The sequence below is a fragment of the Aplidium turbinatum genome, chromosome 4 (genome assembly GCF_918807975.1).
Source record: "Aplidium turbinatum chromosome 4, kaAplTurb1.1, whole genome shotgun sequence".
NCBI classification, from domain to species: domain Eukaryota; kingdom Metazoa; phylum Chordata; class Ascidiacea; order Aplousobranchia; family Polyclinidae; genus Aplidium; species Aplidium turbinatum.
The window spans coordinates 35,748,012-35,765,201 of NC_137475.1; the positions used below are offsets into that span (position 1 = coordinate 35,748,012).

The window sequence follows — 17,190 nt, forward strand, 5'->3', positions numbered from 1 at the left end:
TGAGAGAAGTTGGTATGATATGATCAACTAACAAATCGTAGTGGCTAATGTATGATATCTCAGGCCTACACGTAGGCTATAATAAAATCAAACAGTATTTTTTTCAAAATTGATGCTGACTAAAAATTCTGATTCCAGGGTTAAAATGATGAAGGCTGGTTTGGTTTAGAGACATCGAAAACATATAATATGTTAAAAAGACACTTGAATAATAGTTACAAAGTTACTTTGCCGCAATATAAGCTAAATGTAAACAAAAATGTATTGCAAAAATAAAGTTTATGTTAAAATTTGGACTTTGAAACACTGTAGTTAGTTTGTACATTTCACAAATGAAGCGGAATTCATAAACAGCTTTGACGTGGTTTAACATCAGGAATGAAAATTTACAACGCTACGGCTTGTTTACAAACTAATAAAACATTTTAACTACGTCATGCTTTTATATCAACATAATAATGAACAAGACGAACACAAAGTTTACCATACGCCTTACGGCAACATTGCTCAACGTATTCTAATCATAAAATAATTTTTGGTTTTAATGAAATTTGTAACCATCATCATTAAGTTCCTTCCTCTCGTCAAGGGTTGGAGGCAATAAAGCGCCATCAGTGAAACATGTAAATCATTAACATCTTACCTTTTTGCTATTGTAGTCAAATACGTACATTTAGCTGACCACAAAGGCGCCCCAGAGAAACCAACAATGATAGAACTGGGCACCAGCGTTCCCCAATGGGGATAAAAGTTTGCGAGTGAATACGTTACGTATCCCACAATTGCGATGCACATTGTCCATTTGCATCCAATCCATTTTATCACTAAAAGCAATGTTAAGGTTTCTGGATGAACCTTGCTAACAGAATATGTACATAGGAAGCTTAAAAGTAATAAAAATCAGAAAAAGTATGTTTGATTTTTGCTTCGTAAAAGCTTTGCTGCAACAAAAGTAAGAAGCTCGGAAGTAACTTTTGCAAATTGTACGTCAGGGAATAGGCCAATGCTAGGAACTTCCATATTTGCTTTATTTTTAATAAGTAGCCAAGGTCTTTAAAATTTGTTTTCCAAAGAAGAAGTCTCTTCGGAACACATAAAAAGTATTAAGAACCTGCGTAAACACTCATATAGCCTACGTCTTGATTTTTATGGTAAGCCTATGATATTTAAGTAGTAAAACATTTCCTACCAATATACACTATAACTTGACACCAACGTTCAATGGATCATGTCCAAGTATATGAACGTTGTGTGAGAGATTTTAAACCTTTCTTTCGAAACCGTTAAAGTTCAACGACGGCAAACACAGCAGAGTATGATTTTTTTCAATGGTAAAAATAAGAAGTGTTTTCACACAGCATTATTGTGATTCACTTCAAGATGTTTGCATTTAGATATTCCAAGTATTTGAAATATGAGAAAACGAAACCAAGCAACAACACAACATTTAAAACGACAAAAGAAACACAAATCGCTTTCACCAATATATTTAGCCCTTGCCAAGCTTTCTGATTTACTGTACATTGCTCAAAAACGAAATGATACAGAGAAGATTTATATTTATAGCTGCACCATGATGGGAATGGCGTATCATGTAACAGCAACAGCACATACAATAGGCCACAACGACGATTAAGAGTCAAGAATATTTGCGGAACACCTGACGCTCTTCCACGAAATAACTCCATGAATACGACGCCGCAGTCTACGTAACGGACTGTTTGAAAGTATTTTGTTAGCACAATGAGTCATGTAATTTACGGCCTTTCAATAATAGAAATACGATTTGGATGAAATTTTGTGGCTATCTAAGCCTACGATGAAAATGAAAGTGCAAATATTGGTTTAAGACTTCTCGTTTGTAGGATAATCTACGGTAATCTATTCAATGTACGGGCATCCTTTTAATTAATATGTCTGTATCTACTCTCGTTAATCAATTGTCAAAACTCAAGACTATATATTGTAAATCGTAAATTTGCTACATTAAAGAAAAAAAGAACGTTTAGCCGATGTGTAATAAGATCTAAATGCATGATGTAATTAATAAGCTAATAATAGCCTGCAGTGCTCCATCCATAAGCAAAGAATTTTGTCAAGAAGTTCATTGGGCTCAAAATGTCAGTACATCCCATATATAACCTTTTTGTCGTCGTCGTGTGAGCCTCCGGGGTTGAGGGTCTATCCTTTTACCACCAAGATTCACGACGTTCCTAGACTAAGTTGGAAGGCTACTAGAGAGCAGCCAGTCTTTTGTTTCATCATCCAAGACACGCAGACCTTCCACTCCATTGGGAGGCTTGAAGATGATGCAATCGTTGATGATGTGGTCTGCGGTCTGTTCCTTAGCACGACGACGACGACTACCTTTTGTTGTTGTCACACAGTGACCTAATCTGAACTAAATACACTTTGACTTCATGTTCAAATCAACGTGGAAGAATTGCGTAAATACTAGCATAGCCTACATTCTTTGGAGTCACCCTGTCACAATGTAGCATGCATCTAAAAACATAAATTAGAATAAAGTTGTTAAAGTTGGTAACTTTGTATTATTGAAAAAGCCAGAAAAGTAGGCTATGATTCGTAGCCCATCAGCGAAATTCCTTTGACTGCAGTAAATTCTCTTACACTGGTCACAGCGGTAAACCATAATCTCTTCTTGGGAAAATTTTAACATAAAGTTCCCTAATCCGTTCGTCTGTATATAATGACCGAAGAAACACACACTTGAACTTCTTTTCAAACAGTGTATTTCTGTAAAATTAGCCCGAGGCTACCGAAAACGAGGGGGTGCAACGCCTACACCACTTAAACTGTCACTACACAACAGATTACTTGGATAAAAGACGGAACTTTTGTCCAGCTAGCAAGCACTAAGCCAACAGTTAAATGTGCGGCCAACTTTCAAACAATCATTTTACGAATGACCAGAATAGATATCAATATCTCAAATTCACGTAGAAAGTAACTGTGACGCAATAAATGAAAGACAATTATGAAGTCATTCCAACAGGTGTTTAAGCTGATGTAATATTTCCTGTTTAAACAGGCCCAAACAGGTCTTATGAACGATGGTGCAATTTTGGCACATGCTTTAGGAATTTCCATGACGTAATATTCAGTAGACTTGAACGGTTTTATATGACGTTTGATTTGTACAGAGATTGGCCGTAACATAGCGGCCCCTAGTTATGACAGTCTAACATGGCATAACTAAAAAAGAATTGAAGGACAATCGTGAGCCAATGAATAAAACACACGATACACAAATTGTTTGAATCACTCACGTTTAAGTTAATACGCAAATACAAAGGGCATGCAAAGAATGAACAGCAATAAGAATAAACACGACGATACATGAAATTAGTACCATAGGTACACGCTAAATGACGCTATATACAATAGTTGCGATAATAACCGACTGTTCCGGGCTCAGACAAGTATCGGCCACCGCAGACAAAACCAGGCTCAAACCCTAACACTTAGGTGTTCTTTACGGGGGCGAGGCACGAAATATCCCTCAACACGTAGTCTACTTTCACTTTCCCCGTACTCTCATCATAGTTGCAGACGGCAACTTTGGCTCTACGAACCACAGGCTTCCCTTTCCTAATTTGTGGAACTACCTCATGCACCCTCCCAAGTTGATACTTCCCACGTTTACCAATGTCTTGGAGAGAACCTACCACTACAAGTTGACCAGGCTCCAAGTTCTCGGCCATTTTTAGCCATTTTTTCCGGCCCTGAAGACCTGGCAAGTAAAAATCGATCCATTTACTCCAAAACTGCTGAGAAAGTGACAAATTGAACCGATAATCCCTTCTTAATTGGTCACGATCATGTGGTTGCCCAACAGCACAGTATGGGTCTAAGTATGGGGTCAAAAGTGAGGCAGGGGTGATGACAGTAAAATCCCTAGGGTCGTCACTCAAAGGTACCAAAGGGCGTTCGTTCACGATCCGAACGGCACTACCTGTGTACGTAAGCAGTTCAATAAAACTGGGCTTACGTATTGAAGAGTCCAAAATGTGAAAAAAGTATTTGGTCACATCAGCCATGAAACCAAATCTTTCAAGCCGAAATCTAGCCAAGACATCTGCCAAAGGGTTTAACAAGTCAGACAAATCAGGACACGAAGACATTACATCATTAACACAAGTTCCTCGAAATTCAGACTTTCCATCGTAAACAATGCGCTTTTTTAATTGTGACGTCACAAAGTATGGTAAATACCATTCAAATCCCTTGACATTTCTCCGATCTTTAGGTGTCAAGCGCAAAAATTCTTTACAATTAGACAAAAAATGATATTCAACTTGACCACGTGACGAACAACAAAAACATGCCGGTATGTCACTACGTCTGGCCACACCGCCGCGCGGTGCGCCAACAGCAGTCGAGTACTGCGAACTCCCTGAAATCACATTATCATGGGGTTTTACCGACGTCTGCCTAACCGGACATGAAGGCAATTTTCCTTTGCCAAACTTTTTAAAATGCTGCGACTCACCAGAATCGCCCATTAGCATAATGCTAAAATCAGTCGACTTGCGCGTTTCCTCCCGTACTACAAAATCAAACAAACTCTGAAAGGTAGGTTCCTCAGTGCTACCATACTGATCACCTAAAAAGTCAAGATAACGCTGCTTAGCGTCAAACGGGAGTCGCTTAGCCAAATCCAAAACAAAACGTCCTTCTAATTTATCACGCTGACCATAAGCTTTCGCGTAAAGCAAACACTGCGACAATTCATCTTTAAACTCTTTCAAATCACTGGAAGAGATAGAAGTCAATTTGCTACCATAGCGATACTTTCTAATTTCTGGTTCTGCGAAAAGACCTCCACGAACCCCAAAACGCTGGGACAAGCGAGCTAACGACATTTCTATCCTGTCTTCCTCTGACAAGCCAGGAGTGTCAGAAACCAAATTAGCAATCGTTTGTGCAGCTGTTCTAACACAAGCTGCTTGCAACAAAGTCAAACGAGTTCCCTTAAAGGGCGAAGCTGCCATCAAGGCCATAACACGATTTTTAAAGAAGACAAATGGCATATTATTACCATCGTAACCAATCAAGGCCGCCTTATCGAAGAACGTCCTACTATTTTGGTATTCAAAAAAGCAATCCTGCTGTTGAGAACTCGATTTAGCGGGAGAAGACAAGCTATATCCCTTAATGGGCTGAGTGGGCTCAGTCACATGCACAGCCCGATCACGATCCTCACACACGTTAAAATCAGGAGACACGATACGCCTCTCACAACCACCTAAATTACGTGTAGCTGGGCGATCAAAAACTAGCGGCGCTGAAAACTGTGAAGGGGGCAAAGCATTACTGCTAATGGCGGCCCCGTGACCTGTACGCTCTGGGGGAGGAGTTCGGTTGTAATTTGCAGACCTTGGCTCTACAGCCTTCGGAAGATCCTTAGCCGCGGCCCCGAGACCTCCTGAAACAGCTGGAAAACATGTGGATTGTACAGGTCCACTTACGGATTGAACAGGCGTGTGGAAAAGGTTAGGTAAATTAAACTGTGATTGATGTTCACTTCTGGAATGCCTAGAAGAGCCCTTCCTAGAGCTACGCCGGGAGCCCAACTCAGAACGATATTCAGCTAAAACTACCTCTTTACGTTGTTCGGCCCTCAACTGAGCGTCTTTGAGTGCGAACTCAGCAGCTCTAGCTTCGGCTCTCGCGGCGGCCTCAGCAGCTCTCGCTTCGGCCTCAGCAGCTCTCGCGTCGGCCTCAGCTCTCGCGGCAGCCTCAGCTCGTATGGCCTCAGCTCGTATGGCCTCAGCTCGTATGGCCTCAGCTCTTGCGGCAGCCTCTGCTCGTGCGGCAGCCTCAGCTCGTATGGCTTCAGCTCTTGCGATGGCCTCAGCAGCTCTTGCTTCGGCCTCAGCTTGGATCTGGAGCTCCTCTCGTCTTAACTGTAGGTTAATTTGTGCAACTATCCGTGACGAGCTCTCAGACATCCTAGTGCTTACATTTGAGGCGCTATCCTCAGGATGTATGTCAGCATCCAACCTATCTGACAACTCACTTTCTTTTTGTTCGAAGTTATTTTTTAACGAGTTAAATTCGGGATCTACCCTATCACGAAGTTCTGCCAAGATTGCAGAGTTAACAATTTTACTCAAAAGAGCATGGAAATGCCGTAATTCCTCTTCTAAAGTAGATAACTTAGATCTAAAAATTAACAGTTCCTGCTTATCACTCAAAGAGCCTAGGGCTACAGAAAGTTTCCCAATTTGAGTCAAAATATCCCGTCTAAGATGCCGGGCCTCTCGAACTGACTTAGCCTCATCGTTAATGGGTCCCTCCCCAGAATGGCCTGCCCGACCGCAAAGAACATCATCAGGCTTAAACTCAGTCGAGTCGACGGCGGTCGAGTCCCTGTCGCCACCGAGTGTAGACATATTAAATGTTAGGGCTAAATTTAACAATTAAAAAATTAAGTTACACAAACACACAAATTACAGTAGTTATAAAAAACTTAACTGCAAAGACCGTAAAAAATACAAAAAAGAATTTAAATGCACGATACCGTAGCTGTACGAGTATGTGAAGTCCAAACGTCCACAAAACTTGCTTGGATTCTTCCACTTGAATCTTCAAGCACAGATGGATTGCCTTTAATCTTCTTTCTTGCCAATGAATGTCAAAGTTATTTTTTCTTCTGTACCAAACTGAGAAGAAATGTCTTTACTTTTTAGCTTAAAGTTCTTCAGTTGCCTACCGAGAAACCAACTTCGTCTTTTATTTTTTTTGCTTCTAAGTGCTTCTGTGCCAAACACTAGACAGAGAATCGTCTTTTATTTTTTATGGTCACAGCGGTAAACCATAATCTCTTCTTGGGAAAATTTTAACATAAAGTTCCCTAATCCGTTCGTCTGTATATAATGACCGAAGAAACACACACTTGAACTTCTTTTCAAACAGTGTATTTCTGTAAAATTAGCCCGAGGCTACCGAAAACGAGGGGGTGCAACGCCTACACCACTTAAACTGTCACTACACAACAGATTACTTGGATAAAAGACGGAACTTTTGTCCAGCTAGCAAGCACTAAGCCAACAGTTAAATGTGCGGCCAACTTTCAAACAATCATTTTACGAATGACCAGAATAGATATCAATATCTCAAATTCACGTAGAAAGTAACTGTGACGCAATAAATGAAAGACAATTATGAAGTCATTCCAACAGGTGTTTAAGCTGATGTAATATTTCCTGTTTAAACAGGCCCAAACAGGTCTTATGAACGATGGTGCAATTTTGGCACATGCTTTAGGAATTTCCATGACGTAATATTCAGTAGACTTGAACGGTTTTATATGACGTTTGATTTGTACAGAGATTGGCCGTAACACACACTAACAACTGCGGTGGCGAGCCAGGTTACGGTTTGAATATGTATCTTTGGTGTTTTGTAGGTAGAGCAATTAAGAGAAAAATCAAAAATTTAATTTAGTTTTCCGCTCTGCACTGACAAGGATTTCATATTAGGAAGGTGGTTGAGCTCTTCAGTCAGTCGAGCCAATAGACCTTTTGCACATTTAAAATCACCAGAGCGTGACGTTGGAGTTATGTGATGTCTGATCACAGTCTCTATATTACTAATATATTACTAATTATATTACTATATTACTAATATAGAGACTGTGGTCTGATGGGTTAAGAATCGCTTGTTCACTACGGTTTATGAAGGAGTTTCTTGTTATTGCAAGCAACCGTGAGGTCGCTGGCAAGTGAAAGTAAATTTTTTGTGTTTATGAATTGTTGTAGGTTATCGGTACACTTCAATTATTGTTCGTTATAATCATAGTTCTTTACATCTCACAGACTCTCTGTACTGGCAATTCAGGAAACACACAGAATCCCCACCGATCAACTCGAGACGTGTGCTCAACATAACAATTACATAACATATACAAACATAGAACCTGATAGAACCCCCTTCTATGCAGGGACAATGTTCATCGTAAAGAAGGACATACACGATAGGTCCGAAATCACACATCACACAATAGTACAAAATCGAATACATCACCTCAACATCAAATGTGGTAAAAATAACATAAACATATTCAATGCATACCTTCCGCAGAGCAACGGAGAGAGAAAGTCATGCTTTGAACTGCTCTCCGAGGCTATGCTGGAATATGAACATCAACATGTGGTCTTACTTGGTGATTTTAACGTGATCCTTGATCCGTTGGACACTGCTAAGCCGCAATTTTTCTTCACTACACCGGATAAAACAGCACTTAGAACATTAATACATCATAACCAATTGACAGACATATTCAGACAAGAATATCCTTACAAAAGACTGTTCACGAGCCAAAACCACAACAGTAAGACCAGGATAGATAGAATATACATAAATGAACATGCACTTGAAAATTATCATAACATCAAACATGAATACTTCACATCATCAGACCACTGCACATTACCAATAATTCATCTCCAATATCAACAACACACCAAATGGGGTGAATATTCATACAAAATCAATAACAGCATATTACAATATGCTCACGTCATAACAGAGCTCGAAACGGCTTGGGAAAACTGGACCATAAACGTACCACAAATAGAACCACCAGACATGCTTATAAGGTGGGATCATGGCAAGAAAATGTTGAAAAATCGACTGATTGAACTCTCGCAAGATGTCGCACTCAAGCGTAGAGAAGATTACAATCAAGCGAAAAATATGCTCCACACTCTGGACGCTCATCCAGACCACGTCCTGGAAGATCGTCGCCCGGAATTCTTGGAGAAAATCAACAACTTCTACGATTATAAAGCAGTCGGATCGCAAATCAGATCCAGAACTATCCCAACTAGCGATGAAGAACCATCTAAAAGCTTCTTCAAAGCAGAGGAACAAAATTGTAAAAGTACCTCTATCACTGAGATACACGACGCAAACAACACAACACTCACCAAGAAAGAAGACATTCTCAAAGAAGTACACAGCTTCTACCACTCCCTATGGGGTGTAAAAGACAACATAAACTCTCAAGAACAAAACAACTACTTAAACATTCTTGGAGAGGCCAAAATTGAGGAAGACGCAGCTGAACAAGCGGAACAGCTGATCAGTCTCAAAGAAGTAAAAACCGCCATCGATTCTCTTAATAAGGATTCTGCACCTGGATCAGATGGTCTCGGCTCATTATTCTACCAAAAATGCTGGCATTTCCTGAAACACGACATTCTAGAGATGCTTACAAATTGCTACTTGAGAAAAACAATGACTCCCTCAATGAGAGAAGCAAAAGTGAAGTTAATCTTTAAAAAAGGTGAAAAAGAAAAGCTCAAAAATTGGAGACCGATCTCTCTGCTCAACACAGACTACAAGATCTTGAGCAAAATCCTCTCCAACAGACTCACACCCATGATCACAAACCTGATTTGTCCGAATCAGAAATGTGGACTGCCAAACCGCAGAATAGAGCATGTTACAATGAATATACAAGCTGCCCTGGAAGCTTCTCAAACTCAACACAGGGACTTGTACGTCATGATAACTGACTTTGAAAAAGCTTTCGATAGAGTTAGTCACTCCTTCCTCTATGGAATCTTGAAGAAACTCGGAGTAAAACCAATAATGATGAATTACCTGTCATTAGTTTACCACAAAACAAAAAGCAAAATAGAAATCAATGGAGCTTTAACAAAACGAATAAACGTTAAAAGGGGCATACGACAGGGTTGTCCCCTCAGCATGCTCTATTTCATAATCTGTGCTGACGTTCTCACCCGACGCATAGAGAAAAATCATCTGATCAACGGTTTTCGCTTTTCCAAGCTGACAATCAAAATCCAGCAATATGCGGACGACACCACTTTCATCACAAGAGACATTCCATCTCTCAAGGAAATCAACAAAGAACTAGCCATCTATCAGACGATGTCCGGCCAGAAAGTGAACCAGGGAAAGACCCAGATCCTGGCGTCCAAACCTGACCTGGCCCAAAGAGCTCAGCAACTCTTTCCAGAAGCTGCGATCTTGAACAACGTCAAGATCCTGGGCATCTGGCTAGGCACAAACAAAACACAACTTGACAAGATGAACTGGCAGACCGCCATCAAGAAAACTCAAACGATCGCCAACATCCACAAACCACGAAGACTCTCCCTCTATGGAAAGATCTCGATCATCAACACTCTCTTGGTACCCGTCACTTTGCATCTGAGTAGAGTGCTGATGCCAACGAAACAACACATCAAAGAACTAAACAAAATCCTCTTCGACTTCCTCTGGTATCCTTCACCATTCGAACAGCTCCAGAGAAGCAAGACGTTTCCTCCTGTCAAAGATGGAGGCATCAACATGGTGGACATCCAATCAAAATTTCAAACAAGCCGCATCGACAGAATTCGCCATCTCTTCCCTCTAGAAGACGCCACCGAAATCTGGCACGAATGGGCCATGTTCAATTTGAGCTACAGAATGAGACACATTAATCCTCATCTGTTCTCCAACAGCATTCCGCATGCCCCAATTCCAAACGAAATGTATGCGGACATCTTCAAGTCCTTTTGCAAACTCAAAGGCTTGAAACACGACTGGGAAAATACTTCCTACAAAAATATCTACATCAATCTGAAAACGCAAAATGAAAAGAAAATTGACAAGATTGATGAAAACGGAAAGAAGATTCCTTGGAATGAGATCCTCCTGAAAAACAAGGGAATCAAACTCTTCCTTCCACCTCACCTATCCTCCATGTCCTTTCGGATTGCACATGGAGGATACAAATGGGGAGATTTTAATAGATCAATACATTCCGACAGAAAAACAAACTGCAAATTCTGCAGAAAACCAGAAGACAATGTGGCCCACGTCCTCACCAAGTGCTCCTTTGCACAAGGAATATGGGAGCGCCTGAAACAACAATATCTTGACCTAACCAAGGAAGACATAGAAATAACAAAGGATATGATCCTTTACAACCAACTCCCTGGAGGACAAAAGAACAACCTGATCCTTCTTACCATGATGAATGTCGCCAAGCACACCATCATCCAAAAGAAGAAATCTCTGGACATAGGCGACACATATATACAGGACACAAAACGGTCCACCACTCAAGCCCTGTGGGTGATCATGACAAAAACGAAAGACATAACACAAAAGCATAACATTCCTTTGTCATCTGACATTTCTACTCCTTCCAAACCTCCTCCTACGGTCAGAAGAAAGAAGAAACAGTCGAGATCCACTCTTCAACCGCCCTCTCAGTCGTCCTCGGTGGTAGGGATGACTGATTGCAGCGGTGGGTCTCACTAGCACAGTACGGTCGTAGATCATCTTTGAAGAAGTTTAGACAGCCAAGGGCGTAACAACCCACCTTTAACCCGTCCCTCTCACTCATCTGCAACGGCCTGATGCCGGAAGAGTGATTGCAGCGGGAGATCTTTAACCGTCCCTCTCCGTTGTCCCACTCGCTCTGGGATGACAGGATTGCAGCGGCCCATTCCAAGACGACTCTGGGGTCAGCGAAAGCTACCCTCCCTCTGGCCGCTCCTCTCTGGCATCTCCGCCAAATGAGGTGTCAGACTGCGGTGGCCCGTTTTCTCCAAACAGGTGCCCTTCTTGAAGCGGGCAACAAGAAGATACACACACACAAACAAATTCAAATAAAATTAAAATTAACTCTCTACCAAAATGCGCTAGTTCTTGAGCTTGACCCGCCATCTCCTAGACTGCTCCAAGATCAGCAAGAGGAAAGTTGAGACAGGCAGATCAGCTTGAGGCAGCCACTAACCAAACATTTACATCCACAGATTACCATCTACCGCGGTGGGTCCCTTCGGTCGTAGTGAGTCCCTCGCCTCCCTGGTAAGTATCTTCCATGTAAGTATGGTGTGCCTGCTGAGTGTTTGGGTGTGTGGACGGCTCCCGGAGCGGACGCACTAATGATGAGACAGGAAACAAATCCATTCCATATGGACAATTTGTAAACCTGCAAGATGTAGTGGTATCCATCTTGAACTCTGAGCGTTGCGCGAAAGAAAAAAAAAAAAAAAAAAAAAAAAAAAAAAGTGCTGGATAACAGACTAGGTAAGGCAGCGTAACACGGCCACAAGGTAGCTTAGGTCACCGGACCAGTTGAGTTGCTGTGTGTGTGCATGCCTTCCGTGCATTCTCAGCCTAGTCTAGCTGGCTCAATTGATGTTAAGACTTAGTCCTCATTATTGTTTAATTATTAACTAGACAGACTAAAACTAGAAACTAGCCTATTATTGCAAATGGTAATGTTTCAATACCCACCAGGTAGATTAAGTAGGTCTGGTCCACACAGATCCAGTCACTAACTAGGCCTACCATATCCACTCTTTTTAAGCCAAACGCTCATTTTATGGGTTCCTGAGTGTTCCAAGTAGCCCATAGGCATATTAACAAATGCTATTTTGTAGAGTTTGTTAAGCTACAACGTTTGACTGGATGCAATCATTAGAAAAGCTGCCGTCATTTGACAAAAGTGATATATCTAAGTGGATTGTAGCTTGTAGGCTCTTTATCAAAGTATGAAGCTGGAAGTAACTTTGGTTTGTTAGAAATATAATATCCATTTAAGTGGAGGAATTGCACTACAGAAGAGATGGCTACAAACAAGGACTCCAACCTTCATGGCTTGGATGGCGACATATATAGCTTAAAACAACACGCGAATCCTATTTTCAGATCCAAGAAAAACTAGGTTTAAGTGGACTACATTGGTGTGACTTCGTTGTGCTAACTTCCAAGTCGATGTTTGTGGAGCGTGGGCATTTTAACCGGGTATTAGGCCTATTGACCACATCAATGGTACCTTGTATTGCAACATTTTATTTTGATTCTGTTATTTCTGCATCGCCTTTTCTCTATCAACAAATTAAAATTCATGGTCTTAAAATTCATGGTGTTGAAAGTTTCCATAAGCAAATAAGACTGAGGCATGTTTTTTTCAGTTTGTTCAAACAAAATAGGTAGTTCATTAGCAACTATTTTCTACTTTAAAAGGTGAAAAAATCCACTCCTCTGACATTTATGTGTCACTCACATTACCAGTGTACCTGTACAACTAAGGTACGGTACAAAGATAATACCCCCATTTGGATTAACTACCACTAATGCCTTTGCAGTGTTAGTACATTTATAGTTCGAGTACGTTTGCGACTGACGTTGAAGTAAGGATAGTGTTTCGAGACGTATTTCACACTTCAGTGCAGTCGATGCCGGTGCCAACCATCTTTAATAACACTTCTGTAGCCTACAAAGAATTTCATTTTCTGGCAAATTATATTAAAACACTTATACACGCCTGTAAAGACCACAAAACAACAGCTCAAGCAAACTTTAAACAATTTATTCGCCTACAAACTACGCCACTAACCCCAGCGCACAGTATTGTAAACAGCGGCTAGTCGTTCACGACTCCAACGTCACGCTCTGTTGGTTCGTTATGCAAAAGGTCTATTGCAACACAGCTCTTAGTGAAACTCAACAAGTTGGATGCTTGCAAAGAATTAGTTTATGAGTGGTGTGTACATTGTGGCATGATCTTAATGCAAAGTACTTGCCTGCGGAATGAAGCACGATAAAGTTGGTTTAGGCGTTAGGGTTGGATAAACCAACGAAGGACATTTCAAACGCCAATTTAGCAAGCTGTCAAATTACATAATCGACATTCAGTTCACCCGATGTTCATCCATGGATCAGTAATTGGAAATAATCAGCCAAAGCGGTCGATGCACAAGAAACGAGTAGTCCCCAAATTAAGTTGCTCACTTATAGGGAAAAGTAATAATTTTATGTATTTTTTTTGTAGAATTTACACAAAATACCAATTAATGTCTTTGTTGTTCCAATAAATTGTTGTTCGATGGAGTGTTGAAGTACCTTGCTGACTAGTTCGTTGTATCGAGACTAGGATCTGCGCATCAGTTTCTTTGGTATTGCAAGTCAACACTCTGGCGTAGCTGTATCACTTTAGTTTAGTCTACCAGGTCCAAGTAACAATGTTGACAATATTGTAACAACAAACGTAACAATTGTAGTAATTAACACTCTGGTAACAATGTTGATCAGGTCCTACTAACAATGCTGATTGTTTTTCGACAACTGTTTTCATATTTAAAAAATAAAGTTTTTGTCAAAGTTTAATCTATTAGAACTTAGACAATCTCTTGAAGGTGTGTGGCCTACTATACGCCTCTTGTCCACGCCACTGTGTAGAATACACAAATTTTATCTTCGTTTAAAATTTTATAAACCTATAGATTCTTGTTAGCACTGCCACAGAGGACTGAAATGCATTTAATTGAATTCTTTAAACGTACAATCAATATAAAAATATTGAAGCAAATTCCTGTTCCAATTTAGGAACTTTTATTGACTTAGAGATTTGTTTGTATTTGTCAAATGATACAATATAAATCAAAGAAATGATTTCTTGGATGTTGTAATAAGACTTATTTCTATTATTTACAGATGTGTTAGTTCATCCAGTTGCAAAATGTTTTACTATACATTTGTTTTCTAATAAAGGCTAATATCGCGTACGTTGCACAGTGTATTTGTATCTCGCCTACAGTAAATGCAGCTGTCTTTGTACAAAGATCTGCTTGATCTTGCGCATGGTTATGAATGTGAACAATATGAATGCTATTATTATAAAACTTTGCGCTCATTGAAAATAGCTCAAACGTTAATCTATGGGAAGCAAAAAACGAGAGAGACCCGTTGAAATAGGCCTATTTGTGAGCAGAGTAACACTAACACCACTTCAAAAAACTGATAAATCTTAATTGAAATCACCGTATTCAAAAAAAAATTAGTGATTTGTTGTTGCCTATAAACAACGAGGGCTGCAAAATAAAATATTCTTATTTTTTTCGTGATATGGTGGATTCCGGTTTACATTTTAATAAGCTGCAGTTCATTTGTTTGGCAAACAAATCTTGCAACAATTTGTTGACAAACTGGTCTAGGCTTGTTGCTAGCCAGTTGTTCGTGGAAAACATGAAATTTAAATGGTTGTCCAAACATCTCGTCATTCATTAAATACTCAGGAACAATTAAAAAATACAAGTTTGATGTCCATTAAGCAATCTACAATGTTAATAATTTCAATAATAAATCATACAACCCTCAAGATCATAAAAACAACTGGCTATAAATCTTAAATTGCAATAAATTTTGAGGAAAAAAAAGTGTCACGTATGAAATAAATCATTACGAATTGTTAAATTTGTTCATACATATCAGGTAGCATCAGGAACATGTCTCACTCATGCAATGGTAAACTACTTTATTTGCAAAATGAAAAGTCAGAATTCGAAACAAAACCAAGGCAAAGGAATGTTGCACTAAAGAAAAACAAAATAAGAAAGAATTCTGGATCAAAATGTAACCCACAAGAAACAATTTTGCACTGCTAAAAATACTACCTCGCTAAATTATTGTCTTATACTGTACTTTTCAAACCAGAGCTACTTTATTGCAAATGTAGAAATGTCATTATTGCTGTTTTTTAGACGGAGAAAAGATAGTTCTTGGTTCAAAGTACTTTTCGTCTAACTTTTTTCAAAAGCTTGCCGTCAAAATGACACAAAAATACTTTGAGCCATGAGTAACCTTGTTCTCACCACTTCGAAGTTTATTTCACCAATCAACCCTTGATATTATTTTTTATGTATTATCACCACATAGCATACCAATAGTGGGGGTGAACATAGCCGACACAATGAGAGATCCATATATAATTGCAAGGGATGCTGTTCCTAATCCATCCGCGTAATTGAGGCTTGACTGGAGACTAGAGGTGCCTCCGAATGCAGTAAAGTTGCACAAAAAAGCAAAGCATATGAGAAGCAAGTTCTTGAGAATCTTTATTTTTTCTTTTCTGCAACATAAGTTGTTCAAATTTATTTTTATGCACTGTAAACTTTTTAAAAGAGAGTAAATCAATTCACATCAATTCACTTTGCAAATTTAGTTTTCCTGCTCTAGCCTATTAATTCAGCTTTTAATTAAATTATATTGGCGTGTAAAAATATGGAATGTTACAGTAATGTTTAGTAGCCTACTAATAATAAAGCTCAGAAATGAACCAAAAATAAAGTTACAAGCACAAAAACTAAAGTCCATGCATCACTCTGTTGAGTGCCAACATACCGAATAGCTGTAGGATCCTTTAAAATTTCTTCCAAGCCATCAAGATCGTCATCAGAACTGGTGGAAGAAAACGATCGCTTCCTAACTGAACCGGGAATTTGTTTTTCTTTGGTAAATACGTTTCCATAATTGTTGTGGTCGTCTAAATTTGGAGAACCACTATAGTCGGCTTCCAAGCCCATGGCTGTAGCTTTAACTACAAAGAATTATAACAAAGAATTCTAGCCTATAATTCACTGAAAAATATGAAAAGCGATATTCCAAGTAACTGTACTTTTGTTTCCTCATGACAACTTTTCAAATAAGCCTAGAGCTACACTACAGCAGTTCTCTTCCATAATGCGGTATCAACGTGTTGGTTAATGAGAGACTGAATTGTAAGAGCACTTGCAAGGTGATCAGAAGAACATCAGTTCGATGCTCATTGAAAACACGCAGCTGTCAGAGGTGTACGGATCCAAAATTTGTAGGATCCTAATCTAATCCGGCGTTTTTTGAGATCCGGAAACGATCTGAATCTATTAATTTGTAGATATCTCAGATCCAGATCCGAAACAAAATTCAAATTAATTTTACTTCTAAAAATTCATTAAAAAATATTTCACTACATGACAAGTTAACAAATTCACATTTTGTGCTAAAAGATGTTTGCAAATGATGAATGTAAATTTTTCCCCTACATTGAAAGAGTTTGCGATCTTAACCTAACGCTTTCTTGTCCTATTTTTAAGAGCCATCATTAAACACAGGGGCACACTGCAGTGGTTCCCAACCTGGGGTTCGCGGACCCCTTGGGGGTCCGTGAGAAAGCATTTGGGGGTCCGTGATTACCTTGATAAATTTTGGAGAAAAAAAACAACTTTGTTCTATATGCACGGATGGAGCACCAGCTATGCTCAGGAACAAATCCGGATTTTCTGCTTTAGTAAAAAACAAAGCTCCTCGCGTGGTTGTTACCCATTGCTTCTTGCACAGGTACGCCTTAGCAGCAAAAACTTTACTAGCAAG

The 17,190-nt window shown here is 39.6% G+C and overlaps 1 protein-coding gene across 1 annotated transcript in view; it reads right to left on the reverse strand.

The window, feature by feature from the left end:
- LOC145768240 (protein unc-93 homolog A-like) overlaps nucleotides 1–16,413 on the reverse strand; it is a 27,037-nt gene extending 10,624 nt beyond the window's left edge. Inside the window, exons 1-3 of the mRNA XM_082579727.1 lie at nucleotides 16,183–16,413; nucleotides 15,723–15,910; nucleotides 644–824 (exon numbers count right to left, since the gene is read on the reverse strand). Coding sequence (XP_082435853.1) covers nucleotides 644–824; nucleotides 15,723–15,910; nucleotides 16,183–16,364 — 551 coding nt within the window. The 5' untranslated portion in view covers nucleotides 16,365–16,413. The remainder of the gene's footprint in view (nucleotides 1–643; nucleotides 825–15,722; nucleotides 15,911–16,182) is intronic.
- Nucleotides 16,414–17,190: the final 777 nt, after the last annotated feature.